Source organism: Elephantulus edwardii, unplaced genomic scaffold (genome assembly GCF_000299155.1).
Source record: "Elephantulus edwardii isolate Elephantulus edwardi_28Jun2011 unplaced genomic scaffold, EleEdw1.0 scaffold00021, whole genome shotgun sequence".
Taxonomy (NCBI): domain Eukaryota; kingdom Metazoa; phylum Chordata; class Mammalia; order Macroscelidea; family Macroscelididae; genus Elephantulus; species Elephantulus edwardii.
In genome coordinates, this window is record NW_006399771.1 from 17264902 (window position 1) to 17289816 (window position 24915).

General features: G+C 38.3%; 1 protein-coding gene across 3 annotated transcripts in view; it reads right to left on the reverse strand.

The window, feature by feature from the left end:
• The window catches only part of NAV3 (neuron navigator 3), a 540923-nt gene that overhangs the window by 105027 nt on the left and 410981 nt on the right, over nucleotides 1–24915 (reverse strand). For all 3 annotated transcript variants that reach the window (XM_006882551.1, XM_006882553.1, XM_006882552.1), the window contains exons 19-21: nucleotides 21487–21675; nucleotides 20345–20397; nucleotides 6742–6765 (exon numbers count right to left, since the gene is read on the reverse strand). In XM_006882551.1, the coding sequence (XP_006882613.1) occupies nucleotides 6742–6765; nucleotides 20345–20397; nucleotides 21487–21675 (266 nt within the window). The remainder of the gene's footprint in view (nucleotides 1–6741; nucleotides 6766–20344; nucleotides 20398–21486; nucleotides 21676–24915) is intronic.

Here is a 24915-nt window from a genome sequence, read left to right on the forward strand (position 1 = left end):
GGATTGATTCAGTGACTGGGGTAATCAGAATGGGTGTGTCAGAGGCCATGTGATTGGCACAGGATAGAGCATGGTTTAGGGCTGTTGTACATAGGGTCGCTATGAGTCGCACATGACTCAACGGCACATAACAACAACAACAACTCATTTTTTTATTGCCAGACTGCTGGTGGCAAGAGTTTAGACTGTGGATCTGAGCAATGTGAAATTATTAACAATCTCAATCTTTTCTCCTTTCATCATGATGCTGTCAATTCGTCCAGTGGGTGAAAATCACTGTTTTCTTGATTTTGAGATGCAATCCATACTGAAGACTGCAGTCTTTGATCTTCTATACTATATGCTTCATGTCCTCCTCAGATTTGGTGAGCAAGATTATGTTATCAATACAATGCATGTTTTTGATGAGTTTTCCTCCAATTCTGATGTTCTATTCCCTTCATAAAATTCAGGGCTCAGAATTATCTGTTCTGTATATAGATTGAAAAAGCATGGAGAAACGACCCTTTCTTGACTTTGAACTATGAAGTATTCCCTTGCTCTGTTCATATGACATACTCCTGGTCTAAATATAGGTTTTACACGAGCACAGTCAAGATTTCTGAGATTCCCATTCTTTAGAAAAGGCCATGGCCTTTTCTAAACCCAGCTTGTATTTCCGGCAGTGTTCTGTCACTGTACCATTCTATTCATTTGAGATAATCATCAGCTTGATTTTGTTTGCATATGATATTAGTGATATTGTTCAAGAATTTCCACACTCTATCGGCTCACGTTTTGTTGTGGAGAATGGGAACAAATATGAATCTCTTCTAGTCAATTGGGTCTAATTCAATATTTAATGAGAAACTGTTGATGCCATCAAGTTAATTCTGACTCATAACTCTGTGTAGAGCAAGAAAACAAAAAACAGATGGATCCTGTTCCGTCTTCACAACCTCTGCTGTGCTCCAGTCAATAGCCGTGGCATGGTGTCCATCCATTTCCCCTGGAGCTTCCTCTTAATCACTGACCGTCTAGTTTACTTTACTTCACACCTTATTTAAAAGTCATTAACTGGTACTAGTTTTAATGACTATACTTGGGAAAACCCTTCTACATCTTTAATGCTATTGCTTCAGGGAATTTAATTCAAAGTGGACATGCTTCATAGTTTATAGATTATTGTTGTTATGTGCCATCAAGTCGCCTGCGACTCATAGTGAGTACAGCAGCCCTAAACCCTGCTCTATCCTGTGCCAATCTTAAAAATATGGATCATTTCACAAATTTATGTGTCATTAGCAACTATTTTAATATAGGAGGAAAAAAAAAAAACCACAGCAACGCTTTACAACTAACATGATGAACTTGGAGTCCTTGAGTGGTGCAAAAGCTTGTGTACTCAGTCGCTAACTGAAAATTGATAAATTGATAATTCAGTCCACATTAAAAAAAAATTAAAAAGCACGGAATCAGAACAGACTATCTGCTGATCCATCAAGGGGTTTTCAGAGGCTGTAAATCATATGGGAGGAGACTGGCCATCCGTCTTTCTCCCAAGCAGCTGTTGGTGGATTTGAACCACCAGTGGCACTGCTTTTGAGTTAGCAGAACAACTGCCTACAAGAGTGCTCTGAGTTCACGTATAGGTTCCTCACAAGAAAGTTATGACTAACGTCTGAAAAAACAGCCACTGCAAATCCCAAGCGGCTGGCTGCCTCCTCAGCCTCTCCCACCCTGCCAGCCTCCTCCTGCCCCTTTCCAGCTTTCCCTTCTCTTCCAGTCATTTCTCAAGCATTTAGCTTGTCTTCTCCAAGTTCCTCTGTCTGCCTGCTTCTTCACCCTCTTCCCAACATAAAGAAAACCTTCCTTGTTCCTTGAGGTTTCATGGAACGTCCATGGAGACAATGAAGGCCAGCCATGACCGTCCTCTGACAAACATGGAATCGACTGAGTCAAAGTCTACTTGATGGCAACTCACTTAAAAAATGATAAACAAAATAAATATTAATTTTTTTTGTTTGGTTATGTTCAAACTTCAATAAAGCAAAACAAAACAGATTAGGATTGATCATATCATTAAAATATGATTTAAGCATTTTAATATGCATGTTAATTTGTTGTGACATCTAAATAGTAATTAATAATGGCATATGGCTTATAACCCTCTGAGACAAGAGCTTAAGGTTCTACAAGTGTATTTCTGAACTCAAGGGAATTTAGTTTGAAGATACCCAGTGTTGTACTTGAGGGCACTGGCAACACAGGGGTTAAGTGTTGGATTGCTAATCCAAAGGTCAGTAGTTGGAATTCAAAGGCACTTTTTGGGAGAAATATGTTGCAGTTTGCTTCTGTGATGGTCACAAGCTGGGATACTCAGGAAACACTCCTTGTTCACACCGGATTGTCGTGAATCAGAAGGGATCAATGCCAATGGGTTTATCTGAGTCCAATGTTCCCCTATGATGTTTTGCAATTCTTCAACAAATACTCTTTTATTGTAGGTGGAGTTTTGGGAAGCTGTCTGCTTGGAAAAATCTTTCATCCAATTAATTGTCTTTGATATCCACTATGCATAAATATTTATGCCTGAAGTTGCAATACTGAAAGATGCTATGAGCAATGTATTGATGACTCAGAAAGCATCAAAAGAAGGAGGGAATACACTGAATCACTGTACCAAAAAAGAACTGACTGACACCAAAAAATTTCAGGAAGTAGTATATGAACAAGAGGCAATGCAGCCCTGGATGCTCCCACCAGTCTTTGTCAGGAAATTTGGAGGACAGCTGTCTGGCCAATGGTTTGGAAGAGACCCGTATTTGTTCCCATTCCTAAGAAAGATGATCCAACAGATTGTGAAAACTATCGAACTGTATCATTAATATTACACCTAAGTAAAATACCGCTGAAGATCATTTAAAACAACTGGGACAATACATAGATAGGGAACTTTCAGAAGTTAAACCAGGCTTTATAAAAACTGTGGCACCAGGGATATCATCACTGATGTCAGATGGATCCTGGTTGAAAGTAAAGAATACCAGAAGAATGTCTATTTCTGCTTTATTGACTATGCAAAAGCATTTGACTGTGTGGTTCATAACAAGTTGTGGCTGACAATGAGAAGAACAAGAATCCCAAAGCACTTAATTGTTCTCATGGGAAAAATAATACCTAGATCAGGAGGTTGCTGTGTGAACAGAGCAAGGGAACACTGCTTAAAAATGAAAAGGGAGTGTGTCAGGACTGTTTTGTCTCTCCATACTTATTCAATCTGTATGCTGAGCAAATTATTCAAGAATCTTGACTCTAGGAAGAGGAATATGGCATCAGAATCAGAGGCAGACTCATCAATAACCTGTGTTATGCTGATGACACAACATTGTTTGCCAAAAGTGAGGAGGACATGAAGTACTTTTTGCAGAAGATCAAAGAATATAGCCTTTAATATGGATTCTGTTTCAGGGTCAAGAAAGCAAAGATTCTTACCACTAGATCAAAAGGCAACATCATGGTGGTGGAAAGGAGGTTGAAACTGTCAACAACTTTATCGTAGTTGGATCCACAATTAACATGCTTAGTACCAGCAGTTAGGAAAAAAGGAAACTCATTGCACTGAGGAATTTTGAAGTTAGGGACCCCCAAACTCTTGAGGATTAATGAGGTAAAGTATGAAGACTATGGTACTTCAGATTCAGGCCATGGTCTTTCCACTGATTTGCTATGCATCCGAGAGCTGGACAATGAATAAGGATGACAGAAAACTTGATGCCTTTGACTGCTGTGTTGGAGAAGAGTAGTAAACATCTCATGGATGGCCAAAAGAACATACAGATATATCTTGGAGAGGGTGCAGCTGGAGAGGATGCAGCCAGAGTGCTTTTTGGAGGCAAAGATGATGATCTTTTACCTAATATACTTTGGGCACGTTTCTAGGAGGGTCTGTTCCTTAGAGAGTGGCCTGAAGCTCAGAAAGGTAGAGGGTCAGCGAAGGAGAGGAGAGCAAGACCCCTGACCAGGTGCATTAACACAGTGACTGCTGCAAAGGGCTCTAATGTGTCAGGCAGTATGAGGAAAAAGACAGGGTTCAGATCTGTTTTCATATGGTCGCTATATTGTACTTGACTCCACAGCACCTAACAACGACCACGCATAAATATTTAAATTTTGGTACAATTTATATTAGATCATGTAGGGGAAAGTGGTGTTCAATATTAAAATAGACCTTAAAAAAAGAAGAGATCTCTAAACTCAAAGCAGAAATTTTGCAACTGTAACTTATCTATTTCACTCTTGAATTTAAAAAAGTGATACAATAAAAAATGGTGCTTGGGCTACATTCATATGGTGATGTCCACAAGTAGTCAAAAACACTGAGTTTTTGTCTTATGAAGTTAATACAATTTAAAAAAGTATTTGTTGTTGTTTTTCCACTTGAGTCTCTTATAGGATCCAAATTCCCTTGAAATTTAGAATCCAGGAAACTCTCTCACATGGCTGTCACGAGGGAACTCACACAAAGCGGACCCTCCCTTGGGCTTCTGAGGCTGTAAATTGCCTGGGAGAGAGGTTATAAATCGCACAGTGGCTGAAGCACCACTGGTGGATTCAAACTCTCAGACAGGCATGGAGTTTGTCTTGGGTTAGCAGCACCATCTCTACGAACTAGGTCACCAGAGCTTCCTTGGGAAAGTTTATCTTGTTGTTGTTGTTAGGTGTCATAGAGTCTGAACCAACTCATAGTTGACACTCAAGAGCATTGTCTGAGGCTGTAAATCGCACTAGGATATTGCTCATCTTTCTCCAGTGGATTCAAACAGTGTACTTTTACATTGGTAGTGCAACTCCTTATCAGCAGAGCTCCAGGGTGAAATTCTGTAGTACTGTAAACGGCTTAATCCCCAAACCATGGCCCATTATGGGGCATGTATGATAAACAGAAATCTGGATCGCTACAATACGGCAAATAAATGTGGCATATCTATACTTTGATAGTCATAATGTTAGGAGCTTTACCATGTTTATGGAATAGAAATAAAAACTGTTTTGAACACTCAAAATCCAGTGATGTAGAGTCAATTCTGACCCAAAGCATACTCCCTTTGGTTCTCTGAAGCGGTAAATCCTCGCTGAAGCATGGTTGGTGAGTTTGAACCCCTGACCTGTTAGCAGACAAAAAACATGATGCACTACACCCCCAGGGCTCCTTAAAAAGAATTGATTGTTGTTGTGTGCCATCGAGTCAGAACCGACTCATAGCTGACCTTCCAGCAGATTTTCTGAAGCAATAAATTACATGAAAGAAGACTGCCAATCCTTCTCCAGTAACAGCTGGTGGATTTGACCCTGGGGGCTTTGCAATTGCAGTGAAGTGTCTTATCACTAGGACACCAAAGTTCTCTAAAAATAGTTTGGGTATTTAAAATTCATAGACAACCTTTGTCCTAGCAATTCTAAAGGTAATAGCTATAACCAATACTTTCTTGGTATTAAAAGCCTTGTAACTTTTACTTTAAAAGGCTGATGAGAAAGACTTCCAAGGAAAAGATTTTGTCTGCTAAGCCTGGTACCAGAACATTTATTTTCTTTCTGGTCTGGTTCCCCAACGTAAATCAAACAAATAACCACTGAATAGAGTCCTTCTGCTCTCCTTGGCTAACGAACCTTTAGACACTGAGAAAGGAAAAGATGGTTTTCTATACATCACCATTTGATATATAATGGCGACAAAGTATGTTTTGGGGGAACATGTTGCCAGAATATATTGCTTTAGATTTGTGAAGTAACTATACTTGATTTAGAATAATACACTATGCCAGAGTTGGGATATTTGTGTTCTATGTTTGTGGGTGCCTAGAATGTAAAACTCAGCAATTCCATGAAATTCATGCAGATGACCTCAAAAAAAAGTAAGGAAAGAGGCTGTAATAAAAAAGGACTATATTTACTCACTCATCAAAGATTTCATGAGTGTCAATGGAAGACATGTGTTATAAGCTGGAACAAGGTTGTGCTATGTTTAAGACTTAGCGTCTCACCAAAAGGTTAGCAAACCTACTAACTGCCTGGAGAGGAAAGATGTGCCAGTGTTGGAAAGACTTGCTGCCTAGCAAGAGCTCTGGGCCACTTCTACTGTGTTCTAACAGGGCTGTTGTGGTTCACTCCCATTGGGGTCCATTAGGTTCCATACCACGTCGACCCTCCATTGAGTTTCTGAGACTGTTAATTCACAATGAGAGGAGACTTTACACCTTTATTCTACTGAGCAGCTGACATATTCCAATAGCTGAAACGCATTCTTTTGATTAATATGCAATACTATTATTAAGACTAGACTACCAGAAATGAGTCAGAATCAACTTGACAACAGTACGTTTAACAAGGGTTAAGAATCCAATCAAGAACACCTTAGAAAGTTTGTTGTTGGGGTATTTTTTTTGTTGTTTGTTTGTTTCTTTTGTTTTTATTTATTTGTTTGTTTTTCATTTTCTTTTGCAATGAAATATCCAAGACCATTTTCAACTTGCTAAGTGACTTCCATCAGGGGCCTTGGAGAGTTATGCTATTGTGTCACAGTGCCCCCTCGTGGTGACAACGCTCATTACATCATAAATGGAAGCTAAAAACGAAACATCCACAACAGAGAGATTGCACATGCAGTTAAACAGGCATATGTTTTACTCTGTACCAGCAAATAATAAAACAAATATCATAAGAAATGGAATCAATGACTAAAAACACTACAACATGTTTTACCTCTGAATGAGCCTTTTCTTCAGCCTGTAAAAAAAGAAAAAACCAAAATGTTAAAAGAACAAATAAACATAAATTTATTTTGTGAGCACAAAATTATTATTTTGTATATTTAACCCAGGCATCTACTAAAACACCCAGTGACAAAATTAAAATTGTATAAAGTTCTAGAATTTCAAGTGAATGTTTCTTTAAACATAAATGATACTTGGAAAATAAACATATGACTCACAGGTATTTAGTAAGCAGTAAATTTAAAAGAATGACATGCTACTGTAAGATTCTGACCATAAGCAACAAAAGTATGTTGTTGTTGTTGTTATGTGCCGTTGAGTCGTTTGCAACTCATAGCGACCCTATGTACAACAGCCCTAAACCGTGCTCTATCCTGTGCCAATCTCATTGCCTCTGACACACCCATTCCAATTACCCCAGTCACTGAATCAATCCACCTCATAGAGGGTCTTCCCCTCCTGCGCTGTCCCTCTGTGGTACTTTTAAAAAGGTACTTGAAAGGGGAAAATGGAAACATTAAACATTTTTAATTTCATTTTTATGTAACTAGCGTAGAAAATGAACACTTCTGAGCTTCTAGAGATCTGCAGCAAAGTCTTCAATTTCAGATTAGAATTTGGTTTTGTTATTTACAAATCACAAATAATGTCAAATAAAGCATGCAGAGCCTCCCAGATGTAACTACATAAAAATCAAGCCTTTTAGTGTCTATTTTCCTCCAGCATCTTTAATGATTGCTATTGTATTCTTGTGCAAATCACACATTTTACAGAGGGGTGGGTCTTTTTGTTGTTGTTGTTGTTTTTACAAAGCACACAATCTCCTCACTTAGTAGTTTCTTTTGTGTGCTGTTCACTATATGCATGAGTGCTTCATATGCAAAAATATGGTGATTGAGTTAATTGACCTGCAAATTAGCAAGATACTGAATGGAATGCTCAGAGTCAAGATGATGATACAAATGTTGGTAAGCATTTTGCCTATGAAGCTTACGGAAATGAAGCCTGCTCCTGAACTTGCTGTGTGGTTTCAACTCCTACCTAAGTCTTCTGTGCTGTGTACTGTAAAATGCAAGAAAATTAATTATGTGCTTCATTACATTTGGAAGACACCCCCCCCCCCATTCTGGAAGAAGCTGGTAAATGCACAAAACTGCTGAAACAATGTGGCTCTGCTCAGTGCCCTTAGTGGGTGGGTTCAAAGTCAAAAGACAAGGTCTTGTCTCCTATCTCCACTTTTGAGACATTTCTTGATTACTCTACTTTTCTGTAAATAATATGTACACTATAAGTTTCTGAGGAGCTGGAAACCTTTTCCTCACATTGGTTTCTATGCATATGTGTTATTTACAAAGGCGCATTATTTCAGAGAATTATGGTAATTGATGCCAAAGCACCAAGCTACTTTCATCTCTTCAGAAAATATCAAATAAAGCATCACTGATGGTCTAGTAGTTAGGACTCAGCGCACTCACTCTCAAATAAAGCAAAGTTAGAGAATCTGTTTGAACAAGCACTTTAATCTTCACTGTTTTTGCTCATGGTCTTCAGAACTAGCAGGAAGGAGGTTGCTCCCTTTGGCAGAGCAGCCTGTTAGAAGCCAAAGATTCTGCAGAGCCTGTCTGAGCTGGAAGCACAACTCCTTACCCCAAGGCCACCAGAGCGCCCTCCATTTTCAGTAGACAAACTAGTAATCCAGCAGTTAAACAACAGGATGGTTAACTAGTAGAGTCCCTTTAGTCTTGACTGAAAAAAAAGTATGTTTAAAAAGAAAATTGTGATGAATTTAATATATTACATGCCTATGTCAGATTTTTTTTATAATTTAAAAGTCTCATATGCAATTTTTTTAATTAAAAAGTAGGAAAGAGATTTTCAGATGAAAAATTTCATAAAATCAAAAATTGGAAGTGGCACAGTAAGATACATCTATTAGTGCTTCATAAATGTTTAAATGAACACTTTGCATATATTATTCTCACTTTAACCACCTGAATCCTACTTCTTGGCCTTCTAGGAAATAGGAAACTTATAGATATTTTATACTTAGTTTATTGCAAAAAAAATCCACTTTTTATAATAGGTAGTTAAAAACACACTCATTATTGGTATGTGCCCTTGATTTGCTTGTGACTCATAGTGTGAACCTATGTATAAAAGCTCTGAATGCTGCTCTATCTTGAGCCAACCTCATTGTCTATAACACACCCCACCCTCATTACCCTAGTCACTGAGTCAATCCATCTCATCTAGGGTTTTCCTTTGTTACATTGTCCCTCCACCCTTCTAAGTATGATTTGTCCCTCCAGGGACTGGTCCCGCCTTGCAAAGTGCCCAAAGTATTTCAGAGGGAGCTTCAGAATCCTTGCTTCCAAAGAGCAGCTTGGTTTCACCCTCTCTAGGACAAAGCTGTCTGTTCTCCTAGTAGTTCATGGCATATTCACACTCTCCTTCAGCACCACCACAACTCAATTCTTCTCCTAGTATCCTTAGTCATTGTATAGCTTTCTGATGCATAGCAAGTAACTGCAAAGATTATGGTATATATCAGGCACACTTTAGTCTTCAGACTGACATCATGGCTCTTCAGGACTCTGGAGAGGTCCCTGAGAGCAGATTTTCCCAATGCAATTCATATTTTGATTTCCTGGCTTCTGGTACTAAGAGTGTTGATTGTGGAGCCAAGCAAACTGAAGCTGTTAACAATTTCAATCTCTTCACCATCTATCATGATAGACACTAGGCTGCCAATCATCCCAGCGGTAAGAATCTTTGTTTTATTGATGCAGTCCCTGACCCTCTGAAGCAAATGTCTTAGGTCCTCCTCAGTTTTGGCAAGCAAGGTTGTGTCATCTGCATAACACAGGTTGTTGATGAGTCTTCCTCCAATCCTGATGCCACATACCTTCTCATAGAGCCAAAGCTCTCAAATGATCTGTTCTGCATATAGATTGAAAAGGTATGGAGATAGAATACATCTCTGACTTACAGTTTTCCTGATTTTGAACTATGCAGTGTTTCCTTGCTATGTTCTGATAACTATCTCCTGCTCCAAGTATAGATTTTGCATAAGCACAATCAAGTGGTCCGGGATTCTCATTCTTTTCAGAATTAGCCAGTTTGTTGTGATCCACACAGTCAAATGCCTTTGCATAATCAAGGAAACACAAATAAACATTTTTCTGGTACTCTCTACATTCAGCCAAGATCCATCTGACATTAGCTATAAAATCCCTAGTGTCATGGCCTCTCCTAAACCCAGCCTGCACATCTGGCAGTTCTGTATTGAAATGCGATTCCAGTAATTTTTTTAAAATTTTCAGCAGGATCTTGCTTGTATGTGATATTAGTGAAATCGTTTGATAGTTTCTGAACTCTGTTGGGTCTTTAATTTAAAAAAAAAATCTCCCACAGGGGGTGGGTGTGTGGATGTGTGTGAATGATTTTTAAAAACTTTTTATTTGATAGATTTTTATTTTACAACTAGATACACACACCTGTGTACATACACAGACCTATTACAAAATTGAAGTCACCTATATATAACATTTTGGTTCTTATTGTTTTTAGGTGCCATAGAGTCGAGAATGAGTAGTAAGGACCCTAAGAACAACAGGTCTGAACCCTGTCCTGTTGGATGCTGTCTGCATCATCCACGGCATACTTGAGCACATTGTTGCAATCACTCTGTCAATCTGTTTGATGGCCTTCCTCTCTTTCACTCTCATCACCTTCTGAAGCATGATGTCCTTTTCCAAGGGATACTGTTGTTGTTGTTGTTACATGCTGTCTAGTCACTTATGACATAGAGTGCTCTTATGCCCAACAGTTTTGAACCCTGTCCTATCCTATCCTGAGCCAATCACACTGTCTCTTACACACATACCCCCATCACCTCAGATAATGTGCAAATCCATCTCATCCAGAGTCTTCTTCTCTTGTACAGTCCCACCACCCTTCCAAGCATGATATTCTCCAAAACCTGGTCCGTTTTGGCAATATGTCCAAAATATGTCAGCAAAGCTTTAAAATCCTTGCCTCCAAGGAGCAACTTGGATTTACTCTTTCCAGAATAAACCTATTTGTTCTCATGTCAGGTCGATACCCTTCTCCAGCAACACAGTTGACTTTTCTTATGTCATCTTTAATCATTTTCTAGCTCTCTGAAGCATAGCAAGTTATTGCAAAGACCATGGCCTGGATCAAGTGCACCTTAGTTTCTAGACTGACATGATTGCTCTTCAGTACTCTGGAGAGGTCCCTGACAGCAGATTTTCCAAATGTAATTCATCCTTTGATTTCCAAACTGCTGGTGTCAAAAGTGTTGATTGCAGAACCATACAAATTGTAATTGTTAACAATATTGATCTCTTCTCCGTCTATTGTTGTGCTTCCAATTGGCCCAGTGGTGAGAATCTTTGTCTTTTTGATGTTAGGCTTCAATCCATACTGAAGACTATAGCCCTTGACCTTCTGTAGTAAACACTTAAGGTCCTCTTCAGTTTCTTCAAGCAAGGTTGTGTCATCTACATAACGTAGGTTGTTGACCAGTCTTCCTTCAGTCCTGATCACATTCCCCCTCACAAAGCCCAGCCTTGCCAAAGATCTGTTTTGCGTGCACATTAAGAAGGTATGGAGACAGGTCACATCCCTGACACACATCTTTCTGAATTTTGAACCATGCAATGTTTCTTTGTTCTATTTTGATGACTGCTTGCTGGTCTAAGTATAGGTTTTGCATGAGCGCAATCAGGTGTTCTGGGGTTCCCATTCTGCTTAATGTTAGCCACAATCTGTTGTGATCCACACAAAAAGCCTCTCCTAAACACATGTCCAAAATGCATGAGACGAAGATTGTCCCCTTTGCTTCCAAGAAATACGGCTGCCCTTTCTCCAGGACTTCTCTTTTTGATCTTTTAGCAGCCTACAGGACTCCTTCCCCACATCACAGCTCAAAAGCATCAATCATTTTTCTGTAATTTTTAGCCATTGTCCAGTTCTCAGATGCAAAGCAAGTGATTGACAAAAAATCATGGCTTGAATCAGGTATGCCTTAGTCTTCAAACTGATAGCATTGCTGTTCAGTAAAGCAGACTTTGCCAACTTAATTACATCTCATGATCATGTGACTGCTGGTAATAAGGGTGTTGCTTGTCCTTTCATGGAAGATGAAATCACTAACAATTTCAATCATTTCTCCATTTGTCTTGATGTTGGTGAGGATTTTTTATACATATTAGTAATAAGTGTAACTGTTAAGAGATTATTGGTAGAAATATAAAATAGAGCCTGTAAATCTAAGAGCATAAGTTATTCTGCTGAATGTTAAGAGAGGAATATGAGTTTGTTTGGTCATGTTTGGCTAGAATTGATTATGCATGCTGTTTTAAGTATGTCTAGAAGGGTAGTCGTGTGAAATGAGATAAGAATGTGGTGGCATGCTGCCTAGCATATTGTTAGAAATACAGAAGGAAGTTTAGAATGTTAGAAGTTGATAATAAGTGTATTTTAGTGCCAAGAACATATTGGAAAACACCGAACAAAGCTTGTAAAGCTAAGGTATGCACCTTTTTTTAAGATACTGGTAAGCAAATGTATGTCACTTTTAAGAGTATGTTGTTAGAAATATAGAATAAAACTTCGAAAGCTAAGATTTAGATGACAGATGTCATCAAGCAAGTGTTTGTTATATAGACAAAGTCAAGAGGAAAACTTTTGGAAAGCCTTCAGACTGTGCAATATTGGACCAAGAAGATTAATGTGCTAATCTTGAAATGAATATCCCAAATTTGATTGGCTCTACTCCTGGAAAAGCTCCTACATTACAGCATCCTTGTTTTCTTGATGTTGAACCTCAATCCGTATTGAAGACTGCAGTCCTTTTTCTTTTCAGCAAACACTTCAGGTTCTCCTCAGTTTCAGCATGAAAGGTGTGTCATCTGCATAATGAAAATTGTTGACAAGTCTTCCTCCAATCCAGATACCACATTCCTCCTAGTAAAGGCCAGCCCCGCAAATAATCTTTTCCACATCCCTGATACATTCCTTTCCTGATTTTGAACCATGCAGTGTTTCCTTGCTCTGTTCCAAGGACTGCTTCCTGGACCAAGTATAGATTTCTCATGAGCATAATCAAGTGTTCTGCGATTCCCATTCTTCACAAGGTTAACCACAATTTGTTATGATCCACACAGTCAAATGCTTTTTGTATAGTCAGTAAAATACAGATAGACATTTCTCTGGTACTTTCTGCTTTCGGTCAGGATCCATCTGACATTGGCTATGATTCCCCTAGTGCCATGGTCTCTTCTAAAACCAGCTTGTTTATCTGGTAGTTCTCTGTTGCTACACTGTTCCAGGTGTTTTCGGGTGCTCTTCAGGTACACTTCAAAAATGTTTACAGCAATGGTTTCTGAGAAATTCTGATTGATGGCACCTGGTCCTAAGAGATTGCCAGCCAGGATAGAACATTGTCTTTAGGACTCTTGAGCTACAAAAACTAGAAGCCTTAGAAGAGGACTGTACACTTCACTCTCTGACATCTCTCTGCTCTCACGAGCCCTCCTGGATTTCATGATGAACCGTCCACTGTGGCGAGTGTTCTGCTTGTTTGAATATTGTCTATGAACAATTAGTTACTAGACATAATTATTGAGTACTTGATGATTGTTAAGACTTGAATTCCCTTTTATTACCTTACCTTTTGGATTGAGTTTATATGAAATTATACATGGACTTCAGACATCATGACTCCTAAAGCGTGTTTGCCAGTATTCTATGTTCATATAATAAACCCAGAAAATAACCATTTACATATGAATTCTATATTTAAATATATTGCCATTGATTCAGAATTGACTTATTATATGGCCCTCCAGAAGTTTTTTGAAAATTGCAAAACACACAGAATGAGATTATCCATCTTTCTCCTTCAGAGCTGCTTTGGATTCAAACCATTAGAGATAGTGTATATCTATCTATAAAATGACCTTTTCCGTTATGATTTTTCAAAATGACCACTTTCATTCTTACCTTCATTTATACTCTTTGTAACTATGTATTAGAAAAAACATTGAGGTATAAGGGAGAATATTAATTTCATTTTTCTTCCAATGTCTTAAACATTAAGATTAATGACATTATGATAGAATTTTATTTCTTGTCATTTAAAACAATAGTTTTAGAGTACTCAGTCCTCTGAAGAATGTTAACCCACTTCCACCAACTCAGTTCCAATTTAGTGACCCTCCTTGAGGTTTCTGAGGATGTAAATTTTTTAAGACACTGTCCATTTTCTCCCATAAACCAGCTGGTGAATCTGACCTGTTGACCTTTTCGTTAGCAGTCCTCTACATTACAAGAATGTTAAACAATATGAAATATATTGCTTACCCAAATGTCCAACCACAATAGAATGGATTGAGAAATTATTGTATATTCACACGATGGAATACTACACAGTACGCAGGAGCAATGATTTTGTAAATCACTACTTAACTTAGGACGGACTACAGAGCATTATGCTAGGTGAACTAACCCATAAGGACAAATGCTGTATAAGACCATTATTGTAGAAACAGAGAACTAGTAGAGTGCATGTAAGGATTTAAAAGGGGGCACCAGTGGGGTGGGTATGGGTTGGGAGTGTTAATCATGGGGTCTCACTGTTTGATGGGTGGAGGGGGGTAGGTTGAAGAGATGAGGGGGGATCCGGTGTGAGACACAATGTATACAAATTTAGTAGGTAAACCATTGTAAAATTAAAAAAAAAACTTTGTAAGAAATAAAAAAAGTAAGGAAATATATTGGTAGATGAAATAAATATAATAATTTATCTTGTCGATTACCCATTGGCCGTTCATTTAGTCATCCATTCTAAGTGATTAGTTAGAAAATGTTTCTTTACCAAAGGTATCAATAATAAGCCAAGCATGACACTTGTAGGTAAGATAATTACAAAATAGGCTCGCTAAAGTTTTTGAAAATTTTTTTCTTTTGCTTCTGCCCATCTTTTGTCTGAGGAGCAGCTGGTTGATTCGAACTGCTTGTCTTTTGGATTGCAGCACAGCTTCTTGCCACTAGGCCACAAGAGCCCCCAATTTACTCTTAGAGGAAGAATATTGTGGTTCCCTCCCTACTCTAAGCACTTAGCCCAGGGCTTGACCCTGAGCGTACTCTAAGGAGGCCTGGCAAGGTCCTGCCTATCCTGGAAAGGTCACTTAGATGGCCAGAGACTAATTTGGTCCTGGAGCAAATCATATTCTGACAGGTCTCCTACCTCCGACTTCCTGAGCAAATTACCACTCCTCCAAATCTTCTTACCAGTCTCTGCCAAAAAGAAACTGCCTTTGTCTGCCTGCATGCCATTCTCATCTTCTCTGCATGCAGTCACTTAGCACTTCTCTCAGGTCTGCAACAAAGGCCTATTTGCTACCTGGGACCAGCAGCTTCTTTCTTTCTCTCTCAGCTCTTTTTTCCCCCCTATCAAACAATTCTGCAAATCAGAAAAAAAAAAAATCTGCAGAGAAAAGAAACAAATGCCTAACAGGACACACACTTATTGCCACTAAGTCCATTCTAACTTCTGGCTACCTTCTATTGGACCATAAACTCTTAACAGGAGACAACTGCTCCTCTTCCCCCAGTTGTATGAGTCAAACCTTCAGAGATTCGACATTTTATTGTTATTGTTTTGCAGTGTAACATGCGATACAACACCACTACCTCAGCTTAATTAGGATAAGGCATACAAAAAGCAAAAAGTATTCTGGGTATTAAAATATAAGCATACACACACATAGCCTATTATATGCTCATTTTTTATAGAGGTTTGGATACTTAGGGATATTTATATCCTAGTGGCCTAGTCTGTAGAGAGTTGTACTGCTAGCCTAAAGGTTGCTGGTTCAAATCCACCAACAGCACCAAAGGAGAAAGAAGGTCAATTCCATCCCTTGAGATTTATAACCTCTAAAAGTCCACAGGAGGGTTAGCTATGAGTTGGTTCTGATTCAATGGTAATGAGTTGTGCTATTTTTGTTTCTGTTTTTTAATGGGAAAAATAACTGTATAGTGATAAAAAATAGCTTAAACTCCAGTTAGAAAGAAAAGAGTCTCCAATGGCTTGTGTAGGAATTCCAGCCAACATCTGAAGGACTGCATTCCAGATGATTGTAGGATTGGAGAAACTTCACCACAATGTTCCTAGACATTCTAATTTCTCAAAAATACAAAAATTAAAATTTTTAGGTAATTACATTTGAAGAATCTGCTGTTAGGGAACCTCTCCAGAGTATTATAGAGCAATAATCTCAATCTAGAGACTAAGGTGTGCCTGATCCAGGCCATGGTATTCCCAATTACTTGATATACATCAGAGAGCCAGACAATGAGCAAGGATGATGGAAGAATGGATGCCTTTCAATTGTGGTGCTCGAGAAAAGTATTGAACATACCATGGAGTGCCAAGAGAACTAACAGGTCTGTCTTGGAGAGACTGAAACCAAGCAGCTCCTTGGAAGCCAGGATTTTGAAGCTATGGATCACATACTTTGGGCATGTAGCGAGGAGGGACCAGTCTTTGGAGAAGGATATCATGCTTAGAAGACTCAAGGGACAGCACAGGAAAGGAACAACCCAGATGAGATAGACTGACATAATAATTGGGGTAATGAGGGTAGGGGTGTCAGAGAGTGAGACTGACTCAGGATAGAGAAGTGTGTTCAGAGCTATTGTACATAGGGTTGATATGACCTGTAGTTGACTTGACAGCACATAACAACACTTTTGTGGGCTTTTTTCAGATTAAAACAAATTCTTGTTGATAAAAGGCCACATCAAACTGAGTCTTTTTTTTTAAATTTTTTTATTTTTTATTTGTGTACCGTCAAATCAAATCTGATTGCCCCTCCTTCTCCAGCAGAGCATCTGGTGGATTTGAACCATGCACCTCTGCGACTGCAGTGAAGCTTCTTACCACTAGGCCACCAGAGCTCCCTTTGAGTCTGTCTTTTGTAGCTATTTTCAAACTTTCTTTCTTTGCTCAGAAATTCCATAATATGATTTACACAATTTTATAACAGTATACTTCTGAAATTTATCGAGTTATAAAGTTTAATGACTTTTTAAAAAGTTGTTGTTGTTGTTGTTAGGTGCCATCGAGTTGAGTATGACTCATAGTGACTCTATGAACAAAAGATTTGAACCTAGTCCTATCCTGTACCATCCTCACACTTTCTGACACACAAGAGCCCATTGCTGCAGTCGCCTCATCAATCCACTTGGTTGAGAGTCTTCCTCTCCTTCACTGACCCTCCACCCTTCTCAATTAGCATGCTTCTCTCCAAGTAATATCATCTTCTAGAAATATGTCCAAAGTATGTGAAGCAAACCCTCATTATTCTTGCCTCCAAAGAGGACTTGGACTATACATTCTCTAAGACATATCTATTTGTTTTCTTGGCCATTCATGAAATGATCAGTGCTCTTCTCCAACAGTACAGCTCAAAGGCATTAATTGTTATTCTGTCATCCTTATTCATTGTCCAGGTCTTGGATGCAGAGCTGGTAATTAGACCATAGCCTGAATCAGATGTACCTTAGTCCTCAAACCGACATCATATAAAACATGTTATATATTTTAAAAAAAGAATCTTGACCCAGGAATGTTCTTTAGAGTAAGCTATCTGTTAATTTATATTTTATATTTTTAAATTAAATTCGATAGATTCAAAAGGAATGTCTGGTGACTAGGTGGTAGGGAATTGCGTTCCCACTATAAAAGGCATGTGGACTGAATCCACCAGCTGCTCCAAGAGAAATGATGGGCAATGTCCTCCCATGTGATTTACTGTATGAAAACCTGTGAAGGGTCAGCTGGTGGTTGGCTCTGACTTGATGGTTAACAATAACATAGCTTCAAAAAGTCTAACATTATATAGTGTTAGAGAATAATATGTTTTATGTTCAAGTGTGGTGTTAAAGATTTATTATTCAAAGTATCTTCCCTAGCCATTGACTAAATTGGCAATGCTGATGGGCAGTAATATGCGAATAGGACCAGCAGCAGAAAAAGAGAAACTCATCACCAGCAAAGAAAAGAATAAGAACGCAAGGAATACTTTGAAGCCAGAGATTCTTCCTCCAGCCAGAATTAGGGCTTGTGGGAGCCACGGCCACAGCAGAGAACCAGAGACCTAACATGAGATGGAGCGGACCCTGAGACTGATGCCCCACAGAAGTAGAATGAGCAAGACTTTTGCCAAGGGTACTGGACAACCAGGGGAGGGGAGTCCCATAACTGGCAGGACTGAGAGCTTTGTAACACTGGCCTAACGCTGCAAAGTGTTAGACTGAGGTGCCTGCAAGCATACTTCAAAAGCTGTCCTGCCTGAGTGACTGTATCCAGCTGCCAAAAGGAACCAGAGCTTTTGACTTCCTAACTATGATTCTGAGCTATAACATCTGATTTTGGACCCAATACTGTAGTAATATTGGTGTTGAGACGAGCTGAAAGATATGTGGGAGAATGAGGAACATGTCTGATCTCACGGGGATGAGTTTTGTGTTGCTGATGGGGATAGTTCGACCTTGTGGGGTTGGTAAAGGGCAGATATGGCCATCCCCACATAGTCCTTGCTCTTTTTATATCAACGTTACTAATAGCAATATTCTTAATTTTATTATATTTAATAACATTTATGACAAAACGGCTTTTAAATGGCTTAAGTATTTATGAAGGACCATGTACGCTATGAGTTCCGTATTCCACAACTTCAGAAGGTGTGCTTCACATAGATTGTGATATAAAAGAGGTCCTTGTTGTTATAAATTGATAATGTGTCTGCCTGTTAAGTGAAAAGGGGGAAGCTTGAGAATAGAGGTATCGTGGAGGATCGGACTGGCAATGTACTTCTTTCAGGAACTGAAAACTCTGTGGAGTACAATTTTATTTTGATACATATGAGGTTGCTAGGAGTCTGAGTTGACTAGAGACAACCTGCTCAAACCAGCTTATTTTCTTTAGACCAGGGATTGAAGTTGGCTTGAACCAATTTAGTCATGGTCAACACAGAGAAGGGGAACAGATATGAATTTATATATTGTGCTGTAGCAGGATAGTAACTAAAATGGGAAAAGCTATGGGTTGAGGAACCTTGATGGCACAGTGCTTAATGTATTAGGCTGGTAGCTGAGAGGTTGTGAGTTCAAATTTACCCCTTGCTTTGTAGGAGAAAGATCAGAAATCCCACGAAAGGTACCTGTGAGTTAGAACTAAGCTCTGAGGAAGAAAGATGGGCAGTCTCCTCCTGTGCAACTTACTGCCTTTGAAAACTCTCTAGAGAGTTGGTTCTGACTTGATAGTACATTGTTGTGTTGTTGTTGTGTACTGCTGAGTCGGAATCGACCCATAGTTGGCCCTTGGGCGGCTTTTCAGAGGCAGTTAATCGCATGGGAAGATGCTGTGCATCCTTCTCGCATGGAGCAGCTGGTGGCCTCGAACTGTGTGCCTTTGGGATTGCAGTGCAACTTCTTGCCACTAGGCCACCAGAGCTCCTGATAGTACATTACAACAACTTATAAAAAGGAGTCTTATGAAAATTACAAAAAGTAAGTACCATCCTTAATGCTGAATTGCTGAATGGCTCAGTGACAGGACTGTAAACTGCATGAAACTTGAAATATAGGAGTAAGGATCATTCATCATGATCAAATCTGACATTCAGTACCATGCTTTTAAGACAACTCCTTTTCCCTTAGCAAGCATCAAATAATAGTCTGCTAAATACAATTTTTGGTCTGATTTTATAAAACGAAGTAGAAATTTTATCAAAGAAGAGAAAAACCAACAAACCAACCCACTCATCTTGGCATATAATGAAAAAAAGAAATGAAAACATAAATTTTTTTCAAGAAATAAAGTCCTTTTTAAAATCCATACTCTATTTTTTAAAAACCTATTAAAATTATCTTTAGACTCTAAGATTTCAACTTTTTCCAATTCTGTTCATCTTAACTCACTGCTGTCCCGCCAGAGCCAACCTAAAGCTGACCCTCCCTGCAGTTCCCGAGGCTGTGAACTGCGTGAGAGGAGACTGCCCATCTTCCGCTTGCAGGGCTTCTGATGGGTTTGAATTTCAGAGAGAAACCACTTTGATTTAGCACAGCAGCTTCCTAAAGACTAGACCACCTAATGGAAACGTAAAGAAAAATAAAAGAATATATACTACAGAATTTCAATTACTAACCCTGACTCATAGAATCAAACTAAGAAAAGCATCTAGTAGGAAATTATGACAGAGCATAATCTATGATGCAGGAGATTCCAAATATGACTCCAACTAGTCATATGAAAATCCATCCTCTACCTACCCATGTGTAAACATGAACGCACTATAAAGAAAGGACATGCAAGGAAGACAAAGTAGGGTTGGTAGGATACTCGCCATGTAATCGATGTGACAGTGGCCTAGGAAACACCACGATTTTATCATTAAATGTCTGTGTAAGTGTATGTATTACACATATCCAATTATTTAATAAACTTTGTGCTTTGCAAAGACAAAAGCTTTTTCTTAAAAACTAATACTTACTGTGGAATAAAGAGAAGATGTGCTGGACACAAGCGATAATGAAGAGCCATGAACTGTAGAAAGCAAAAAAGTGCAAAATAGATATAAGTCTATTCATAAATGTCAGGTCTTCATAAAACACATAAAGGATGGTGGTTATGTAAATAAACTAATGACAAGTTCAACAAGTGTAGGGAAGATTTCACTATCAGTTTTAGAAATCAAAATGTTGAGACTTGTAAAAGTTCCCCTAAGAATCCCTCAAAGTACCTCATTCATCATGTTACAGGGACGCTGACAAGCATGCACCTTATAATCATGTTTTACTCATACTGAAAGGGAGAGGAAACTTAAATGTAATAGTCAATCAATCATGGAAAAGTCAACTAAAACCACAAAATGGAAAAGCAATTTTGGGTATTTTATTTATTTGCTTTCATCTTTATATAATCATAATTCATTTTTGGAAAATTTTGCCATATATTTTCAGAGAAATAAGTATTTGATGTAACTTACAATTTCAACATTATCAGAAATGAGTTGATCCTGTTTGCTTTTTGTTTTGTAGTTTTTAAATGTGAGATTATTGCTTATTTACTAACCTTAGTAGTAAACCCCAGTTTATTTAATGGAGGTATATCTCAGAAATAAAAATGAAAATGGAACTCGCATCCTGTTTCTTAACTGTATGTATCAAAACGCAGTCTTTAAACTGTTAATGGTCTTCTTTGAGATTATAATTTTGTACTTCCCATATAGTAAAAATAAAACTCAAAGATTTCATTTGTCCTGAACTGTTCTACAGTACAGTATTAAATTGAAACACAATCTGGCCTATTTAAAAAAGAAAAGAAAATATTGCTGGGGGGAAAAAAAAGCAAACCAAAATCAACTTTGTGAAGCTTCAGGGCTCCTCAGATAAGAAGAAGAAAAAGACCTCACTGTGGTTAAGTTGGAACTAATTCCTAATCGACCCACCAAGAGGTTTTCAAGCCTGTTAATCGCATGGGGAGGGGACATTGTCATCTGTCTCCCATCTTCTCTCTTATGAGTGATAACATTCTCACAAAAGAGTGCTACTTATTTATTCTCCTCGAATCCTTATGATGGGAGCTATGCATTAGCTCCAAAGTAATTTTATCTTTACTTCCGTGCACACCTACCTTCCTCCATGCTGTCTCTGAAGGAGCCTGAATGACTGATGGCACGAGGTCTTTCCTCTAGAGACGTGGCACTCCCACAGAGCTGAGAGTCATCATAGAGGTCGAATGAAGAGTCTTGAGCTGGGATGCTGTTTGAGCGCATCATGCTGGGCCCAGGCAGGTTAAATTGAGACAGATTGGTTGGGCTTACTGAAAAGCAAAGTGCATATAGCCTATTATCGTTGGGCTTGAATGATGTAAAGAGAGAACTGATAGAAAGTGAGAATGTGATGTTGGTATTTGTGGACGCATACATTTTCTACGGTGCACCTAATCACGGTATGCCAGGACTCAGCCTCTAACATATTTAATAACAGTTAAGGAAGAAGTCCTCCATTCTTCTAGCACTTTCATGGCACGGCAAGCTCCATATCACTTTCTAAAGCTATATTAAACAATCAAAAACCTCTACAGTTCATGTTAGACACATGATAACATATTGTCTGTTGTAGCTTGTTAAAATATTATCATCTTTCTAGATTATTCTGTAGTCTTTACTTTTAAAAAAACATTACATTAATTAGAAAAGCAAAGTTGGAAAGCAAATAAAATATGCTGTTATGTGTCATCTAGCTGCCTGTGACTCATAGTAAGTCTATACATTATAGCTCTGAATCCTGTCTTCTCCTGAGCCAGTCTCACTGACTCTTACACACCTACCCCCATTACCAGAGTTACTGCATCAATCCAGCTCATCTGGGGTCTTTCACTCTTGCGCTCCCCCTCCACTCTCCCAAGCATGATGTCCTTCTCCAATGACTGGTCTCTTCTGGCCACATGCCCAAAGTATGTGAGACAGAGCTTCAAAATCCTAGTTTCCAAAAAGCAGCTTGGTTTCACCTTCTCCAAGACAGACCTGCTTGTTCTCTCGATGGTCCATGGTATACTCAGCACTCTTCCCTAGCACTACAACTTCAATTCTTCTTTTATCATCCTTAATCATTGTCCAGCTCTCTGATGCATAGCAAATAATTGTGAAGACCATGGCCTAAGCACATCTTAGTCTCTGTACTGACATCATTGCTCGTTAACATTTTGGAACACTCTCTGACAGCACACTTCTTCAATTCATCTTTTGATATTTATATAATCATAATTCATTTTTGGAAAATTTTGCCATATATTTTCAGAGAAATAAGTATTTGATGTAACTTATAATTTCAACATTATCAGAAATGAGTCGATCCTGCTTGCTTTTTGCTTTGTAGTTTTTAAGTGAGATTATTGCTCATTTACAACCTTTGTAGTAAACCCCAGTTTATTTAATGGAGGTACATCTCAGAAATTAAAAATTAAAATGGAACTCACATCCTGTTGGTGCCAACAGTACTGGTTGTGGAGCTGAGCAGGCTAAAATTGTTAACAGCCTCAATCTCTATCTATCTTGGGGCTGCTAACAGGCCCACTGGTGAGAATCTCTGTCTTCTTGATGTTGAGTTTCAATTAATATTTTACATGACAAGCCTTTGAGTCCTTCCTGGTAAACTATTAGTTATTTTTAGTTCTGAATTAATGTAAGTTCATGGTCAAGTTGTATTTGCATCTAGTTACTATCAGAGTTAGGTTATAAGATTATAAAATAAATATCTTAAATGAAACACAGTGTAAGGTTATGTTCTTGCTATATGTAGACTATTCTAAGATTAATAATAAAAACATTTTTGTGTCTATAACAAGAATATCATCCAAGGATAAATAAAAGTTAAAAAATGTTGTGTTTCAAAATCAGTATTTCAAACCTATAAAACTAAATTTAAAAAAGTATTAGCCTTTGTTAAGTAGCCCTAATGACTTGGATCAACAAACAGTGATTGATTTAAACAAACATGTAGTCAAATGAGTAGATACTACACTAGGAATAATACTTAAAGTAAAACAAAGCAGAAACAATTAGAAAAATAAATTTATCATGCATACTTATCTTTAAGAAAAGCAAATTTGTTATAAGTATAAGAAGAAATAGGTAGAGACTTCTCTTAAAATACTAATGGAAATCACTGAGTACTTTCAAAAGATTGAGTAGGTTAATGGTTTAGAGTTGATGTGCTATGATTTCATATTTTGCTGTTTTTCTCATTGATGCAGGCACTACACCTAATCTTAACAATAAAAAGAAAACCCAAAAAGCCAACTCATTGCTGTCAAATGCACTCACTCATAGATGACATAGTGGGTTTTCCAAGGCTGTAAATCACACTGGGAGACTACACATCTTACTCCCTTGCAGCTTCTGGAGGATTCAAACTGTTACAGAAGCATCATCTTTGTAACACCTATATATCTCATAATATATACCAATATAACTCAACAACAACACAACTAATGATAGGATTATACCACCAGAGTGACCTTAGTATAATATTGTTGTTGTTGTTGTGTGCCATTGAGTTGGAATGACCCAAACCTGGTCCTCCAGTGAGTTTTCAGAGGAGGAGACTACCCTTCTTTCTCCGGAGGGCCAGCTGGTAGGTTCTAATGGTGTACCTTTGGGATTGCAGCACGGCTTCTTACCACTAGCCACCAGAGCTCCCTGTAGCTACACAGGCACTAATAATGAAGTGACGTATGTGAGTGGAGCTTTATGCTACTGGACATGGGATACCTTGAAAAAGGTTAATATAATAGCCCTCAAAATAGTTTACTTAACTCACACTATTCATTAATAACTTTTTTATGGACATGGTTAGGAAATAGGATAAAAGATGAATAAAAAAAGCAAGGACATATGAAATGAGAAACTGCACTCATGTGTACACAGGTGAAAAATAATGAATAATATGGGAACTAGGGAGGAGAGAGAAAGATTCATACTATTTAAGAATGTTGATTAAACTAAATCTTGAAAATGTGTGCTTTGTGGGTGTTGTATGACATGGTACCTGACATTAAAAGCCTAATAATCTAGGAATGTAAAGACTGTGTGGATCACAACAAGCTATGGCTGACTCAGAGAAGAATGGGAATCCCAGAACATTAGAAAAAGAATGTACAACAGATACAAAATAGTTCTATAATAGAAAGTAAATGTAAGATAGCTAAGCAAGCCAAGTTCTATAATACAGGACCAGTTGAAACAGGGTTTCTACTGGTGGGTTTGCTTTCAAACTGACTGAAGGCAAATTTCTCAATTTCATCTCTGTAAGTTTCTTCATGAATAATACTTTTTTTAAAAAATGGCCACAGAGAACCATTCAAAGTCAAGGAAAGCAACAGATTGTTTTTTCTTAATTGGAGAGATATGTTGTTGTTGTTGTTATGTGCCATCGAGTCGCTTGTGACTCATAGCGACCCTATGTACAACAGCCCTAAACTCTGCTCTGTCCTGTAACAATCGCACCGTCTCTGACACTTCCATCCCAATCACCCCAGTCACTGAATCAATCCACCTCA